We start from the raw sequence: 18888 nt of genomic DNA, 5'->3' as shown, positions 1-18888 counted from the left end.
GACGTTTTCCTTCTGGAGTTGACATGGCAGCTGTGAGAAGATTTAATTTCCCCAAGCAAAGGAAAGAGTTCCTGAATGGCTAAAAGAGCTGCTTCAGGGCCATGATCAGCTCTTTCGACTTTGAATTCAAGTACTGTCACTGAAATGGCTCCGGTGCTACCACAAAATTTATTTTTTGTACAACAGGCAGATAGGGCCAGGAGGGAGAAGGGAAGTGGAGCTAGGTATCATATTTGGAGTCTCATTTGATTAATTCCATAAGGATATATGATGTACATTATTTGCTGATTTATGTCGTGATAAAATGTAAAAATTTTAGTTTTCAATTGTTGTTCTGAAAAATGTAATAAATGGCATCATCTGTCAGTAGAGCCTTCAAACTCCCCTAAAATCAGGTAGGAAACCTGTCTGTTGCTAATTTCCATTAGAGAGCCACCAATTCACAAGATGTTAAAATGTAATACATTTGCATTTCACTATATCTCCTAAGCATTTAGGATGCAGGGCTATATCTGTGGTCCCCCCCCCCTCTGCAAAGTTTAGGAGGGGGGGAACTTACTGCTTTATATTAAAAGCTGGTTACGATTCTGCTGAGTTCAGGCAGGTGGTGGTTCTTTTTTCTTTCCTTGCCATACTTTCCACACACTTTGTTAAAATGGCCTATCCGATTACGGTAACTGTAACTAACAATGCCTGGAGATCGGGTGGCTTTTTCTCTTAACTTTAAAACCCCAAACCCTGAAAATGACAAGTAATTATACTTTTGTCAGAGCACTTTCCCAAACAGATCATGTCCCTTCTTGTAAACAGATAGGTAGGGAAAGAATTCTTTAAATGAAGAAGTCGATGACAAAAGCAAGATTAGGATGGGGGAGAAATAGGTTAAGTTTCAGGTACCTTGTGTCTGTGCAAGTTAAATGAAACGAAATCTTAATGTTTATACAACACAGTTTCTATATATATATATATATATATATATATATATATATATATATATATCACAAGGGGACGTACACAATAAATACAGAATGCTACAATATGATCAATAAAGTTTGGCTGGTAAAAAGAAATCAGATTTGAAAGACCTCTGCACCTAAAAGAAGGCACCAGGTATGCTAGTGGCAAGGCGTACCACCAGACAAGGCCTGCCATGTTGATGGCTTGGTCCCTTGTCAAGGGGCATGGGGCACTACTGAAGTGTCCCATCAGAACAACTCAGTGATTGATGTGGCACATAAGGAATCAGGTGGTCCTTAAGCCTGGTAGCAAATTGGCAACTGATACAGCTCTCTCAGCAAAGCAGTAAAATGTTGCCAGTAATCTGCTCCTGTGAGTACTGTAGTCTGGTCTTTGCATCCTCAGATACAAGGAGAAGCACTGTGTAAAGCGTTTGTGATTCAAAAAGCTAATAAAATCTACCAGAAAGAATGAAATGTGCCATTTACATTAACAAGTTCTCTTGTTTTTAGGTCAAGTGTCTAGAGGATGAACGATTGAGAACAGAAGATGAATTATCAAAATACAGAGAAATTATTAATCGCCAGAAGGCTGAGATTCAGAATCTGCTGGACAAAGTGAAAACCATAGATCAGCTCCAGGAGCACCACCAGAGGTAAGATAGTTACATTTTGGTTTTATAGAGCAGATTTTTAAAATATATATATTATACTTAAAGAGTACTGTTCTTTTAAACGGCCTCGGTCCTGTATACCTGAAGGAGCATCTCCACCCCCATCGTTCAGCCCGGACACTGAGATCCAGCGCCGAGGGCCTTCTGGAGGTTCCCTCATTGCGAGAAGTGAGGCTACAAGGAGCCAGACAGAGGGCCTTCTCGGTAGTGGCGCCCACCCTGTGGAACACCCTCCCTTCAGATGTCAAGGAAATAAGCAGCTATCCTATCTTTAAAAGACATCTGAAGGCAGCCCTGTTCAGGGAAGTTTTTAATATGTAACGCTGTACTGTTTTTAACACTGATTGGGAGCCGCCCAGAGTGGCTGGGGAAACTCAACCAGATGGGCGGGGTATAAATAATAAATTATTATTATTATTATTATTATTATTATTATTATTATTATTAACAACAAATAATTGATGCTGCCACCCAACTTGTGTACAATCCAAGCAAAGTTTTGTGTGGTATAAACCTTACTGAATGATTTAACCTTGGACATGGCATATAATATTTTGTTGCTGTTTGACATTTCTAGAGTTAGCACCAACTTCAGTCCAACTTAGTCATTTCACTATGTCAGGGGAAGAAAGTTTTTAAAAAGAAGTAGTTTGATTTGATTATTCAAAACTACATGTTTATGTTTAATGTTGTGTTAAAAGCATAGGATTTTAAGCTATTTTAAGAAAACTATTGGACCCTTATCCAGATTCATAGTGACTGAGTGAAAATACAAAAGTCTTCACCTGGCGATGTCCTTGGACTCTGGCTAGTCCATGTTCTTAAAATGAATAAAATAGTTCAGTTTTGTTTTTTTAAAAGTCATTTACTTACTATCAATGGATCTCAAAACTGTTTACATCAAAAAATCATAGTACAGTATATAGGTATACAATAAGCACAAGCTCCACAATTTTTAAAAAAGTATCTAGATATGCAGTAAAGCACAATATTGATGAATGTAACAATCATATCAATATAGAATTCAAAAAACCAGAAATACCTGCATAAATTTTTTAACCCTAAATCTCAAAAATGTGCTAGTCACACAACTGCTCTCATAATCTCTCACTTTCATCCATCACGTCCACATACAGCTTAATGAAGTTTATTTTTTTAAGTACACATCATTTAATCAATCCCTTACACTCAACAGCCAGTAATAATCCAGTACACCAATTATTAATAATCAGAGTCACAGCCATCAACCAATAGTAATCAAACTCATTTCAACAACTTCAATAAACCTAGTTCACCCTCACTGAACTAACCGGTACTCCTTCCTGCTTCTCACCTTGGTGGGTGGGATGGGTGGGCAGTTCTAAACCAGAGCAGGAGGCTCTCACCCTGGAAGGGGCAGTAAGAAGTATAAAACTTTTGGATAACTCCAAACAATAACATTATAACAGATATGGTGCTCCAACAACCCTACCACATAACTACCACATTACAATGCTGGCAACAAATGTTACACTGTTGATAAATAATAAACACAATGCTAGTGAAAACGTGACGCAACATTGGGGTGGTTGTACGCACACCTTCATGGCAGCCTAAAAGGTATCAGTCCTCTGATAAAACCTTGAAACATCCTTTGTTCAGGTTTTTTTGGGGGGACCTTTGGCCCACCCCATGTGGCTGAACTACAACTCTCATCAGCCCCAGCAAGTATGGGCAGTGGTGAGGGATGATGGGAGTTGTAGTTCAGCATCATCCAGAGAGCTCAAGGTTTCCCACACCTGCCCTATACATATTATCATTTTTAGTTTCAACAAGGCGTTACTGTTACAAAACAAATTTTAACACAAACTTTAACAAGAAATTTTAAAATGATTTATTTTCCGACACCCCCCCCCAAAAAAAAAATCATTGTGGCATGTTGGCTAGAGTAGTGGGGCTTAGGTATGGTAAACCCAGAAACCCAAATAGTGTGCAGGTCGTTATCTTGGTCTAAATCTTTGCAGACTACCTGTGACAATAAAAATGTGATAACTGCAAATCTGATTTAAAATAAATTATCCTATAGTTAATAGTTTAAAACATCCTTCTCCTTGTTACTCCTCACTTGATCACCGTGAATTTGTAGCTCTAGGCCCATCACATTAACTCCACTTTCTCAAGAACTTCCCCACCTCTTTCTTTCCATTTTGAGTCTCTCTCTGTTTGGCTTGTTATTAACTGTTTGCATAGGCATATTAAAATTTCCCCTATTTTAAAAAATAAAAGCACCCATTTCTCTGCAGTTTTCTTCAATAATTAATCTGCAGCCCTTCATCCTCTTCATTTCCTTGAAAAGTGCCTTGCTTTCATACCATGCAGTCTTTTACTTTGACCTGGGTCCCAGTCACAATTTTTTGTCTTCCTTAAAAGAACAGTCAATTAAAATAACAGACTGTGTAATTGCTCCTTGTTTAACATCAGCAAGACTCCATTTAATTACAGTGGATTTACTTCTAGAATTCAGACTTGGAAATTACAGAACAAACTAACTTACGGGCGACCGGAACAAAAACATCTGTGCACAATCATGTTTCCATATGGTGCGGGTGAACTAGGGCCTTGAGTATATTTTCAGCTTTCTTGGTGTTAAATGTGTTGCATACTGAATATAGGAGAGCATCATATAAATAGAGAACCACCCACACAGCCCAGGGCACTTGTAAGCAATAATTATCTGAGATGTAGCAATGTTTCAACAACTCTCAACCTCCCTTAGGATTTGTAGAACTGAGCATTTGCATTTCTTCCAATTAACATGGCAACATTGGCTTTTTCTTGGAAATGTGCAATCACAGTGCCTGCAATTTGCAACTTATGAGTAACATCTTAATGATCAAAGTGAATCCCAAAATGAAACATTCCTTCATTTTGAAGTTAAAAGCTTTAACTATATGCCATCGTGACTGTGAGCTACAGCACTGGTTTCTAGCATTTATTTCACTTTGCAATAATGATTTGCTCAAGTAAACAATCAATGTCCAAAAATATGTATCTTGTATAGCAGAGCAGGCCTAGAGGACACCAGGACCAAAGCAGCCATGAGCACAGTAGCTTTAACTGCAAAGTGTATATGAATTGTGCAGACTATCAACTAGGAAACTGTTAGTTGCCTGTCTAGTTTGAACTCCTCTTCTCACATCTCAAAATGATGTCCACCCTTGATTTCAGAGATGAACAAGAGATTAACTCCTTGAAGGAAGAAGTGGGCAGTCTCAACTCTCTGCTTACTGACTTCCAGAAGGACATTGATGGCAGCCGGAAAAGAGAATCGGAGCTATTGGTCTTCACTGAAAAGCTGAGTACTAAGAACGCCCAACTGCAGTCGGAAACCAACTCCCTACAAATGCAAGTAGATAAGATCACCTACAGCGAGAGAGAGTCTCAGAATCAGCTGGAACTAGTGAAGCAAGCAAGAGATGAACTGGTAAATCAGAATGTCAATTAATTGGTTAAGGCTTATGTCAATTAATGTTTTTAATTAAACCCTAAGCCCTGGAATAAGCCTGGATGTATTCCTGCTTCTGCTTCTGCTGTTGCTCAATAAGTGGCATAATTAAAATAGAGATGCTACAGTGGGGCCAAAGCACGATGAAATAATTCCTGTCTACCTGAAGAAAACCTTGAAAATGTCATCAGCCCCTGCCTTTGAGCCAGTCAGCCACTCGGCACAAAGGCAGATGTATCTTACTATATTTATAGTGAATAGGAGAAACCCTGCTTCCGTGTGCCACTGCTGAAGCCAAATTTGGCAGATTTCTTCTTGGGGAGGGGGGTGCTATTTGAATAAACATGGGGCAGTCTGAATAGGAAAAAAACACAGCCAGGTACATGCACAATGCTCATTATAACTGGCCCGTTAACCGGCTTGACTTAGGTAGTGGCTGTGGATGACGGGTAAGAAGCATTGCACCACAAATGGTGCCTCCTGCTGTAAATCGAAATAGTATGATCTCACTTTAAGGAAGTGGTGGCTGGTTCTCCAGCCTGGTTACTGGGAGTTCTGAAAGTCTTGTATGCCTTGTGCAGTCCTCTGGTGCTTCCTTGAGCTGTGCATCTTGTTGGCCACCTAATGTAGATTGCAAGTTTTCTGGCAGGTTGGCTTCTATGCAACGTCCGAGCCCATTTGAAGCATTAAATAAATGCTTTGCAGTATATGAAATGAATATATACAAGCTTACGTTTCAGAAATTGGAAACTGGAATCACGTATAGCATAACATGGGCAGCAAAGCTCTAAATTCTCTATAACTGTGGGAGGAAATACAGCCTGTGGAAGTATAAATGCTTGTACTTCATAACACATGGGGACAGCTAATCTGATCTTCCCATTCCTCACAACAGATTCTTATATTCCATGACAACCATATTCTACAAAGCCCCCAGGAACAATATGGTGTATTGGAATATAAGCAGTTGGTATATTGGGCCTTCCTTTTTCTTTTTGCAATGTGTTTTAAAATTGTATGAAATACTCAGTGGGCAATGGGGAAAGCAAATGATAACACATCATAGTTTGGACTGTATAAATATATGTGTTTCATTTTATAAATTCAGGCAAGTAAATTGCAGAAAGAAGAGGAACTTCACAGAAACAACGTTCAAGCGCTGCAGGCTGAATTAGCATCTCAACAGAAAGCATTAGCAGACCTCAACACTAAAGCAGATGAATTAAAAGATGAGTTGGTTACGCAGAAGCGAAAGCATGCTGCAAATCTGAAAGACCTCACCAAGCAACTTCAGCAAGGTTAATATTTCTCAGACCTTGATTTGTATGGCTTTTTCCCAAAAACATTAGCACTGCATCAAATAATTTATGGTTTGTTCCCTTAGCACGAAGAAAATTAGATCAGCTTGAAAATGGCAACTATGATAAAGATGTCAGCAGTATGGGGAGTCGTTCTAGCTCATCAGGTAGGTCGTTTGATTAGTCTCATCAATTATTTATTTAAAAAAACCTCTACCAAAATCATGCCAATAAAACATATTGTAGTTCTCAAAGTATATTTTCACCAGCATGATTTCCCCCAACCATGCCAGTTACTAACAGTTATCCCCCACCAGATTATAATATACATGAACCCACATCTGTTGAGGGTTTTTTCCGTATCCAACCAGTTCTATATTATTTATAGTAAATAGTAATTCACGGTAACTTTTTTTTCTTCAGTGAAAAAAAGCACATTGGCTTATACAAGGAATGGATTACAATAACTGCAGTACTTAATAAATGACAGTAGTTGATGACAGTCATACTTTATTACAGAAATAATTTATCTAGAACAGGTCTTGTGTATTCACTTTATCAGGCAATTGGGAAAAAAACTCACTGGGCAACTTTAACTGCTCAAATGTCTGCTCTAATGTTCCAACCATTAATTTGTTCTGAATCTCGAATACAATTGCAGTTGTGTGAGGCTACCATGAAATAATGGAATAGTTCTTGGAGAGTTTGACCCTAGCATTTATAGCTTGCTGATTCTTTATATCTTCCTGACTATGTGTTCGATGGCAAATACAAATCAGTTACCTTTTTATTGCTTCCTTGGAAGCTGGCAGTGCACAAATGAAAAATCAATTCATGTTTTACAACAGTGAATCTGCTGCTTTAAAATTCATTGCTTCTCTATTACTTTGAACATGGAGTGGAATTATCTGTCTGTGTAGAGGCCTGCCATCATCTTACAAGGTCTGCAAGTGGCGTCAAAGGCTCTGCACAAATCTAAATGTTTTGTTTTTTCAACCTCCATCATATAGTAGTCAAAAAGGTGAGGCACTCGTGAATTTGACCAGATTCTAAACTGGAACAACACTTTACATGGTAAAGCTTTGGCACAATTCTGAATATGTTTGTTTAACAATCAGGGTGGTAGTCACTTGTAATAGGACCTTCCTTTACAGTGGGCCACAACTGTGGATCTCAAAAGCTTCTGCAATTGGGTAGCCTCCTTTAAGTGTCCTTAGCAGAACCCATCCCCCTGTGATTTTTAATAGTTATTATAAATTTGGGTTGCTTTGCTGAGGTCTGCCTGAGTTCTATAGTTTGTCTGTACTATCTTGTTTATTTTAATTTATTAAATTTATATACCACCTCTCATCAAAAGATCTCAAGGCAATTCACAACCTCAGGGCAGTTTAGGTTTTAGTACTATTATGAAATGGGTATTTTAGATTTTCATACTGCATTTTATATGTTAGCCATTTTTGTGGAATATTATGTCAAAATGCAGATTAAAATCTTTTATAATCCATAACTTTTCTTTATTTGACTGAGAGCCATGCATTGCAATTAAGATGTCATTGGTTTTGACAGGATCGCTTAATGCTCGAAGCAGTAATGAAGATCGCTCGCCAGAAAACAGTGGCTCTTCAGTAGCTGTGGATCATTTCCCTGAAGTGGACAAGACCATCTTGATTGAGAGAATAGTAAGGTTACAGAAAGCCCATGCTCGGAAAAATGAGAAGATGGAGTTCATGGAGGATCATATCAAACAGCTGGTTGAAGAAATCAGGAAAAAAACCAAGTATGTACAACATCTGGTCCATTTGGTAATCAGTTTGAAAAAATACAATGCAAGATGCTGTGTTTAAAGTTAACACTGGTACAGTGGTGCCTCGCAAGACGAAAAGAATCCGTTCCGCGAGTCTCTTCGTCTTGCGGTTTTTTCGTCTTGTGAAGCAAGCCCATTAGCGGCTTAGCGGATCAGCTGTTAAGCGGCTTAGCGGCTTGGGAAAAAGGGGGGGGGAGGAAAAAAACCCTGCAGGAACTCGCAAGACATTTTCGTCTTGCGAAGCAAGCCCATAGGAAATTCGTTTTGCGAAGCACCTCCAAAACGGAAAACCCTTTCGTCTAGCGGGTTTTCTGTCTTGCGAGGCATTCGTCTTCCGGGGCACCACTGTACTCTGTATGGTAGCTGGATAACTTCATCAGGAATGGAAATGGTGCCAGACACCTCAATATAGCCCCAATGTATTTCCATGTTTTTCAGGGTGAGGGTGGAGGGCACGCTTCTGCAATGAAAGTTTCCTCCATTTCTCATATATAGGCGCTAATTTGGTAAACGAAATATCTTAATAGTAAACAGAACTTACCATAGAATTAAACTAAAATAGCAATGTTAATTAAACTGTAGTGATTCAAAGCTAATTATGTGTGTTGACGTATGCAAAGTAGTCTGTGCTGTTTTTTAAAAAAATCTGATTTGAACGTGAATTCTGAAAGTGCTTCCATAGCAATTTGCTGTTCTCTTTAATTACTACCTTTCATGCAAATTGAATCTTAGCAAATTACTGACTGGGAAGCATTAAGCCGAAAGTTTCCTTCACTATTCTTATGTTGGCAGATGTTAGACACTAAGCTCTTCACCTTTGCGAAAGAAAAAAAACCACACAGCACAGTTAATTTGCGCGAGCTGTTTCAGTTTGAAGCTGCTAAGTAGTTGTGTAGCACACATCGCTGCAGCAAAGTGTACTGTACACCTACTTTCAGAATACAGTACACGATTGCTAAAGACACAAGCTGGAATCTATTTGCACTTGGTGACACTTGGTGTCATGAAGTCAAATAATTTTTGTGAGTTCCTCACTTTCTTTTTCACAATGAGAACAATACAGTGGTACCTCGGGTTACATACGCTTCAGGTTAAAGACTCCGCTAACCCAGAAATAGTGCTTCAGGTTAAGAACTTTGCTTCAGGATGAGAACAGAAATCGTGCTCCAGCAGCGCAGCAGCAGCAGGAGGCCCCATTAGCTAAAGTGGTGCTTCAGGTTAAGAACAGTTTCAGGTTAAGAACGGACCTCCAGAACAAATTAAGTACTTAACCCGAGGTACCACTGTATAGCCAACTCTCATTAGTTGGAGACTACTTCAGCTAAACTCCCTAAGAAATGTACATATGATGGCTCTTAGAGTTAACAATGAGGACAAAATTTGGGAACACTAGTTAGTTTGGCTCTGCAGGCCACTGCTTGACATCTGACCAAGTTTGTTTCCTTTTAACAGTGAAGGTGATTCTGGGGACTATATGCCCAGTTGGAAACTGCTAGGACATGATGCCACTTCTAAAAGCAGTTTTGTCAATTTAAATATCTTGAGGTTTTTGCTGGTGCCAAGACTAGCCGTGGGGAATTATGAGCTGCTATTGTGTCTCGGAAGAAGACCACAGCTAGTTTGGCTAGGAAAGTTGCCTTTAAATATATAAAACAGCATGGTTTGAAGTATTTTTGCTCTACCTAGAAACTATTCTTAATAAGGTAGTGTTCCCAATGTAACATTTTTATAGAGCAATAATAGCATTTCTCCCACTGAGTTCACTCTGTGACACTCTGCGTGTAGGGACAATGCTGAGTTAGATGGACTAATTTTCTGACAGGACAAATTAGCTGCCTGTGTTCTTTCATGTTGTCACTATCTTACACTGTTTTACTTTCTACAGAATAATCCAGAGCTACATTTTGAGGGAAGAAGCTGGCACATTGTCATCTGAGGCCTCTGATTTCAATAAAGTGCATTTAAGTAGGCGTGGTGGGATTATGGCCTCTCTCTACACATCTCACCCAGCAGACAGCGGGCTCACTTTGGAACTCTCTCTGGAGATAAACAGGAAGCTCCAAGCAGTCCTGGAGGACACTTTATTGAAGAATATTACCCTGAAGGTAATTTGAAATAGAAAATTAGAATACATCATGCTTTTCATCGCACCTTGGTTGTTGTTTTTTAAGTGATGGTATATGACTGCAAGCTATTATAGAAAAAAGCCTTTTAGACATGCTCTGAACAAAGTTAAAATATCTAGGCAGACTGTCATGTGTACCCTGAAGTGAAATAATTTTGAGTAAATCTATCCTTTCTTTCTTACTAATGTGTGCAGGTTTCAAATTGCAGTGGACTTGAATTCATTCAACCTTGAAGACAAGGCACTGTTTTTTTGTTTAATTGGGTATCATAAAGTCCGCTAATATCCCCCTCTATTTTCTTCAAAGGAAAATCTGCAAACACTAGGAACAGAAATAGAACGGCTAATTAAGCAGCAGCATGAACTGGAACAGAGACTGAAGCAAACATAGCTGAGAGCAAGACCAAGGAGGCAGAAAAGACAGGTGCTCCATACCCTGTTGGTATATAACCTGGATATCCGCCAGTGTCTTCTGTCAATCCCATGAAGCTTTAATAAAGCAAACTGGAGTATGTTTATGAGCGAGGTTTACAAGGCCCAAGGCCCAGCGCTTGCTTTGCCTGAAGTGATGGAAAACTCTTGGTGAACTTTTCTGAACGCTATGTGCATCCATATTGCTTTTCACTGAAACAAGATATCAACATGCACCATTTTATGCACTTATATTTAGAGAGAGAGGGAAAAAAATAATAATTCTGCTTTGTGCAACTACAGTACCCACTGCCTGTTAATGAAGAAGTTTGGTGGAAGGACTCTTGGGTTTTGCAGTTCTTGGGGGTGGGTAGTGATGGAGAGGGTTGTCCATTGGACATATTAAACTTATTGCCCTCCAGAGGATATATGTCTGGGGGAAACCAAACACTCACACACATGCACTTCCTCTCTTGGATTTATTTAAATTGGTTGATTTTATTTATAACATGCATTGGAAAAGACTTTCATAGTAGACTGTTCTCTAAGGACATGGTACTGCATATTTTATCAATTGGAGACGAGAGATTTTTTTAAAAATCCCTGCTGACTTCTTGGATATGAATTGGATTATTATTATTTTTTAATTAAAGAGAATAATTGAAAGAGAAACTTCTGCAGCTAATTGGTGTGAGCTGTTGAAACCAGGCTTTCACCTACAGAGATTGCTAATAAAATACAGAGCTATTTATTATTTGAACCGTTGGAAGGCTTTGCAAATTTAAATGGAAATAGCAGTTGCATGTGTGTGCTGTGGCATAAACATATACTCTTGCTACTTTATCGCCTGTCTCATATCTGCCCATGTACTGGCAAGGCCATACTTCTACGTGGGTGGAAGAAGGAAAAGAGGTATTTACTAGGGAACTTAAGTTGTCTATACACTACAAAACTATGGTAGTCTGCTACTAGAAATGACTACATACAAGCTTTCTTAAGAATGGTGAGTGACAGCTTGTGACCCTCCATGTCTTGCTGGACTCTTAACTTCCATCCGTTCTAGTCAGCGTGGTCGGGGGCAATGGGATCTGCCCTGCAATCTGGAGGGCCACAAGCCTGGCACAGAATGAACAGAAAAAGCTACCCACTATTGGCTGCTGAAATGATAGGCACCGCCAGGAGACAATAATGAACAGCTGCATCTCTGCCAAAAATATGTATGTGAGCTATGCGAATCCTAAAATACAAATTGCAAAGCATTGGAAATAACTGAGCACTTGAGTAGTCTTGCTGGTGGACAGCATGTACTTAGTAAAAGTTCAAGAACAACAAGTAAAATTAAGTTATCGAGGCTGTTTTGGGAAGAGAAGAAGCTGGTGGGAACTTCAGGCTTTTCTCTTTCTCTTTCTTTGACGAGCGCTTGCATGCATTTCCAGGGAGCAGAGCAATAAAAGGGAGGCTCTGGTTTCTTATGCTTTAAACCTTGAAGTGATAATATGTGGTTTTTCATGTTCCTTTTTGAGAAGAGGGCAGTGCATGTTCAGGCTTGAGCTTGTTCTGATAGGAGGAAGATGAAGCAGATGCTTGCCTTCCCCTTTCAGGAAGTCATTGGCGTACGGTAAATGCATTATTCCAACTAGGTCATTGCTTTGTTTTGCCTTATTAGAATATAGCAGCTTTGAAAAGCTACACTGCATCAAAAATTAAGGGTAATGAAAAGAAATTGACATATGCCATTCAAGTTTAATTAACTTTCTTCCTTCATTCCCCCCCCCTTCCCCACCCAAGGGTGGAGGCGTGAGAGGAAGGCAGCCTCTATTTCAAGTTGCAATGTTTCTTTTCATTTGTTTGTTTGAAATACAAATCTCAACTTGAACTTCTTACATAGTTGCATGTGGAGGCTCCATTCCTCTTCTCATGTTTGTGGATTGAGTCTCACTTTGAGAGAACTGCTCTTTAAAAACAAAAAGGAACCCTAAACAAATGTATTTGTACAAATATGTATATACTGCTAGAGTTTGTATTTTTTAAAAAGCCATGCATTTCATACATATACAGTAGCAACATTACATTAGCAAAACATGTTTGCCTTCCAAATGGAACCTTTATGATGCTGGGGAGAATGAACTGTCCTCAGTCTTGTACATACAAAATTAGACACTTTCCCCTGTTTAGTGTTACTTCATTGTGTATAAATTAGAACTGGAGTAACTGAAACTGTACAAGTCTGCAGTTTTTCCTTCAAGGGGGTCATTGTTAGTCACCAATTACTTGTTTTTAAGGATCAGGAATTAAGGAGTGTTTGCACACAAAACCAACCAACCAACCCAGAATTTCTTGGGGTTTTTAATGGCAGAAGTGTATTTATTTTCAGAATAGTGCATCACTGTGCACCACAAATTTAGCCTATCTACTATATATGCTTGAAAAGTTGTATATTTGCAATTGCACTGAGTCTTGTTTAAAATATATCCAGCCCGGAGTGAACCTCCTTTTCTCCTTTCATGAGGAACACAGATGTTTTGGAAGGGAAGAACTTCCTTTTCACCTGTGTGAATTGGTCCAGGACAGAGTTTGACTTAGACTATTAAGATGAAAAAAGAGCTCAGATTAGGGTGATGTGGTGGAAACCATTATTTTGATAAGCCTTTTAATAGGCCTGATTGCTTATTCTTTTCTGAATGGAGGATATCAATAAACTTGAGTGTGTGTGATATGCCTGGACAGCAACTCCCAGCTTGTGGTAAACCAATTGTGTGATGGTAGTTGGCACAAGCAGAACTGGATATTTGGTGCTGTATCTAGTGTGAGCTATATTCAGAGTAGACCCATTGAAATTAATGGATGACTTAGCACCATTAATTGCAGTGGGACTACACCGAGTAAAGCATAGATGGCTACAACACCTAAGAGGTTTGCCACAAAGCCATCTGTTTTCATTGGCATGAAAAACGGCATATTCTGCACAGAGCACTCGCTCAATACAAAAAGCCAACAAACAGGATAGTAACTGCTGCATGAACAACCGGGAGACTGCACATCCCAAATTGTTAGAGTATGTCTCAAGGTAGTGTTCAGACAGACTATCAATTTGAATCAGCCCTTTGCATTTTAAGATCACTTTGAAGGTGGAATTATTGGAGAGCAATTTAATTTGATTGTATCTTTGCCATTCTTTCATAGATGCAATTTGCAAATGCTGTGAGGGCAACTTGACAAGATGAGGGGAGATCTGTAATTGACAAAAGTAGCCAGGGAAGATTCAGGTGAGAAATAGCAGTGCTGTGGGAGCAAAGGGTTAGCATGAGAAGGAAATAATAAATAATAATAAATGTTATACTGCCCTTCATTCAAATATCTCAGGGCAGTTCACAACATAAAAACACAAAAGACCTAACCCCCCCCCCCAAAAAAAACCCTCCCACAAGCATATTCTTTAAAAAATAAGATTTTATCTTCCTGGGTTGCAGTCCCCACCCCTAGAACAGTTAACCACCTCTTGCTCCTGATCCAAATCTTTGTCACAGGCAGTTGAATTTGCCATTTTATATGGGCAAGCCAATCATTACCATGACCAGAGCATCTTCATGGCCAGCACTGTACTTTGTGTTTGCACTGAATTGTGGAGTATGCACGACTCTATCAATATTGAGTTTACTTTACCACTACCATAGTTTTCTGCCTAACTACTTTTCTGTGAGGGACGCGGGTGGCGCTGTGGGTAAAACCTCAGTGCCTAGGACTTGCCGATCGCATGGTCAGCGGTTCGAATCCCCACGGCGGGGTGCGCTCCCGTCGTTCGGTCCCAGCGCCTGCCAACCTAGCAGTTCGAAAGCACCTCCGGGTGCAAGTAGATAAATAGGGACCGCTTACCAGCGGGAAGGTAAACGGCGTTCCGTGTGCTGCGCTGGCTCGCCAGATGCAGCTTGTCACGCTGGCCACGTGACCCGGAAGTGTCTCCGGACAGCGCTGGCTCCCGGCCTATAGAGTGAGATGAGCGCACAACCCTAGAGTCTGGCAAGACTGGCCCGTACAGGCAGGGGTACCTTTACCTTTTACTTTTCTGTGCAGTAGAAGTAGCTTAGACCACCCAGAGGAAGCAGGCATACTTAATGCTATTCTTTTACCGTCAGAGGTATTTAGGTCAGCATATTAGGCCACCTTCTTTTTGAATATTCAGAATGCTTAATTAGAGACCTCTTCAGGGCTACCTGCAGCAAACCGTCCAAATGATAAAAATGGTGATTCAGGCATTTATAGAAGGGGTTAGTAATAAAAAAAAACACCAGAGTTTTGTAGCGCCTTAAAGGCTAACAAATTTGTTATGGCATAGAAGCTTTCATGGGCCTGAGTCTTCATATGCATGAAATATTATCAAGCAGTATCTGGAGAAAACTTGCTCTAGGAATGGCACATGTTTTGCAGCATTGTATGTCCCCAGTACGCAACATGACCTCTTAATTGGTCTTTAATTCCTGATAATTTAAACTAATTAAATAAGGGAGTTTTCGTCAGACAATGGTAATACAAGGATTAGTGCATGCTATGAACAGGGAAAATATATATAGGAAATTGCTTCAATATGAAAATAAAGAAATTAGAAAAAAATAAAGTGATGTTACCACTATCTAATGCATTTCTGATGTTCCAAATAAACTGCACATTACTTTACTTCCTTTTCAAAGCCCGTTCAAGAAAGAAAGTATATTTAAGAGTAACCTGGTCCTTTGGCTGCAGACCTTTGCACTTTTCTGGGATTAACCTCCACTTGAACCCCATGGAGCTTTATAGACAGACCCCCCTTCTGCACCATACCTTTAAAGCATCATCATCATCATGCCACTTTGAACCATCATGATTTACCCCCTTAAGACTCATGGAAACACTAGGTTTTTTAAGGGTGCTCAAAAGTTGTAAAGAAATCCCTGTTCTCACAGAGCTCATTCTCAGAGTAGTTTAACAATCAGTCCCTCCTTCCAGGGAGCTCCGGCAGTTGTAACCCTGGGAGAAAAATAGGAGACTCATAACAACTCTCAGCACCCTTAACAAACTTCAGGTCACAGAATTATTTGGGGGAAGCCATGACTGTTAAGTGGCATGATACATGATGGGCCATAACCAGGACTGAGATGCTAAGTCGGTTGTCCAATCTTTCTAGCCTCATAGGAGCCTCTTAAAAAGCAGAGTCTGAAATGACCATGGCACAATTCACAGAAAGTGTTAGAGATAAAAGAACGAGCTCTCTTCATTTGGAGACAAAGATATCGGCAGCATTCTTGAAAGGACAAAGCTGTTCCTTCCACCAGAATTTAAGATTCCATCTTCTGTTAACAGAATGACTTGGGTTTCGTATCTTATTCTTCTCTTTCTAGGCTTTTAAATTCAAGTGCTATGTGGTTTTCAAACACAGGTCAGCTTGGCAGCCAGTCCCGATATCTGTTCTAAACGAGGAGGTTACTCACAGATTTGGGTTCAAAATCTTGGTATGCCCCAGCAAGTTTTCAATTCCATTTCCTGAAGAGCAACAACCTTTACCCAGTGTCAAAATCACAGTGTTGGTTGTTAACAAGTTGACATCTATCTGTGAGGCAACCCACGTTATTCTTTGTTTAGAAAAATGACAGTAATTCCTCTTGGCGGCTGTCTGCATGTACATGAAAGTGGTAAATCAGATATTTTTGTAACAGAAAATATGCATACTTAGAGGCAGGGTTACTGTCATCTGAGGACATCTGTCATGCAAGAGGGAATGCTGACAGACCTAGAACACTGACTTGTATATGCATGTAGACAACGTTCATGCAATTTTAAAAGAGTGCGCAAATTAGATGGTGTACCCAAGTATGTACATCACTTGACTGCATTGAAGAGTGTCGTATTTCAGGTGATGTTGGGTGATGGTTCTAACTTGGAATTAACATTTGTGGCAGCTCAGTCATACATGCAAGCAATCACTTGATGTTCCCACTGAGGTTAGTAGCTCCCCTCCAGTTACTATTGACTGCCATCCTTAGCAAAAAAAATAAAATAAAAAATACTCTGCTCTTATTGATGATTAATTTGTTTGCAACTCATTTCCTTCAAGTTAATCATTTGCAAATAGTACTAAGGCTTAGTAATGAGGACCAAAACCACCTGTTTTCTAAGACAGCAGACGTGTTCTACTTTAAAAGTGCATCTTGTTCCTGAAGAATAGAGGGGTGGGAGTGTTCTTTCTGTTCATAATATAATTTTAGAGTAAACAAGCCCCTATGAATGTTACTTTATTCATAATCCTTTTAAAGCAAGGTAGTTTAATATTTTGAAACAACAGTAGGTGGTGCTAGAAAACACTTCATATCCTCTAGCGAAAACAAATTGAAGGGAAAACGATGCCATATCTGTGTGGATCTCTCAGTTCATTATAGGTGTTGAACATATTTTTCCAGAAATGATTATATTATTTATCTACTTTGAGTGCTGATAATTTCATTATGTCCAATCTTCCATTTGTATGTATGTGTATTATGACAAAAATATAGAAAATAATGGCTTGACTAAATCATATTCTGTAGATATTTCTGTATAAATGATGCCCCCCCCCATACATGGATATACATTATGTATATATTGGACTTTGAAATAATAAATGCCAGAAACAAATGTGTGGCTGCTTCTGTTTAGTACTTCTGACAGCAACATGTCTGGGAAAATAATTTTGACCCTCTGTACATAACCTACAATTTATGGATTTTTAAAAAGACATTTTAACAATTGGTTCTTGTTAACTTATACACCTTCATCCTGCAAAGGAGGCATTAATGTATGTATATATACCCTCATTGCAATGCATACCCACTTCTTATTGACTAAATTAATGATCTGATGAGGCTGGAAATATACACATTTCCTTAGGTGTACGCCTGGTGGATGATGATCATGATTTGTAAGCTGTCATTCACCATAAGGCCTAATGTGGCATACATCCATTAAAACAGTTTACAAAGCTGCTTCAATTACGGAAAGGTGGGTCCTATAAATATGCATTTCAGGTCAGTGTTAGAAACAGATATGAAAGCTAGGAGCTAAATGACACCTTAAACCTAGGTTATGGGAGCAACAACGGAATGTCTAGGCATGCTTTTTAAATAAGAAGAATACAAAGCTGAAAATGAAGAAATATTAAAATATTTCTGAAGTAATCACAACCTATTTCTCTGAAGAAAGGCTGGAGTACACCAGGTGTGCCTAAACCAAATTCTTAAGCCGGACACAAGGAGTTTCAACAGGATGAATCGTACGCTTGTATTGCCAGAGACACACAGACAGACAAAGCGCACAAACAAATACAGTGCCAAACTTGGCTAGCTGAAGCAGACTGGGCAGCCCTGCTTGGGGCCGGAATATCAGATTTCTGGGGATTTGTCATCTTGTATCTTCAAGTCCCTTGGTGCATGTGCTGTGTGAAAGAAATGATAAATCGTGTCCTCCCTAAAAGAGGGCACATGTTGGGGTGAGATCTGGAGACTGACCTCCTGTGTTGTGGGTAGGCTGGATCAGTTAGCCACAACACCCGTAGTAGGTCCCTCAATGTTGGGTTCAATCTGGCCAATGGGGTGCAGTCTGAATGGATCGAGGGACCTATTTATATCCATGCGCATGACCCAGAGCTTCTCCTTTTGGCTTGTCCATTCGGAACACCCGCCTACCTCTGCTTAATTTTAGGGCTTTGTGTGATTGACATTGCTATGCCATCGTCTGTCATTGGGGCAGGGACACAGCAGGAATTTCCCCACTTGACTGATTGGCTGTTGCCATTTGGGCTTCGGCTGCCGCGTAGCAAATTGTCACAACTTGTAAGGTTGCGGATAGGCACTGGTTCAGGTGATAGGGATGGGAGAGTGGTCTCACCATCCCTATGTGAAGGGTATTCCGTTTAAGGAATCCAGGGACTCAACTGGTTTGGTCAACCCCCGGGAGGGGGTTGTGCCCGTGCCCGAGTCCAGGTGGGCATCTGGGTGGTGAACATGGCCTGTTCCCGGCTTTTCACCTACCCAGGTGTTCACCCTTGGCTGACCTATGGTAGAGCTCTGGGTCACCGCTGCCTGCAAGGGTGCAGGGAGCTAGTCGAACCAAAGCCTATGCAACCACTCACCT

At 39.9% G+C, this 18888-nt stretch overlaps 1 protein-coding gene across 4 annotated transcripts in view; it reads left to right on the top strand.

The window, feature by feature from the left end:
• The window catches only part of CCDC186 (coiled-coil domain containing 186), a 47310-nt gene extending 29916 nt beyond the window's left edge, over positions 1-17394 (top strand). For all 4 annotated transcript variants that reach the window (XM_077930246.1, XM_077930247.1, XM_077930245.1 and 1 more), the window contains 7 exons: positions 1470-1612; positions 4838-5093; positions 6223-6412; positions 6499-6579; positions 7979-8189; positions 10102-10321; positions 10649-17394. In XM_077930246.1, coding sequence (XP_077786372.1) covers positions 1470-1612; positions 4838-5093; positions 6223-6412; positions 6499-6579; positions 7979-8189; positions 10102-10321; positions 10649-10732 — 1185 coding nt within the window. In that variant the 3' untranslated portion in view covers positions 10733-17394. The remainder of the gene's footprint in view (positions 1-1469; positions 1613-4837; positions 5094-6222; positions 6413-6498; positions 6580-7978; positions 8190-10101; positions 10322-10648) is intronic.
• Positions 17395-18888: the final 1494 nt, after the last annotated feature.

Source organism: Podarcis muralis, chromosome 6 (assembly GCF_964188315.1).
Source record: "Podarcis muralis chromosome 6, rPodMur119.hap1.1, whole genome shotgun sequence".
Taxonomy (NCBI): domain Eukaryota; kingdom Metazoa; phylum Chordata; class Lepidosauria; order Squamata; family Lacertidae; genus Podarcis; species Podarcis muralis.
This window is presented reverse-complemented; position numbering and strand designations above follow the sequence as displayed.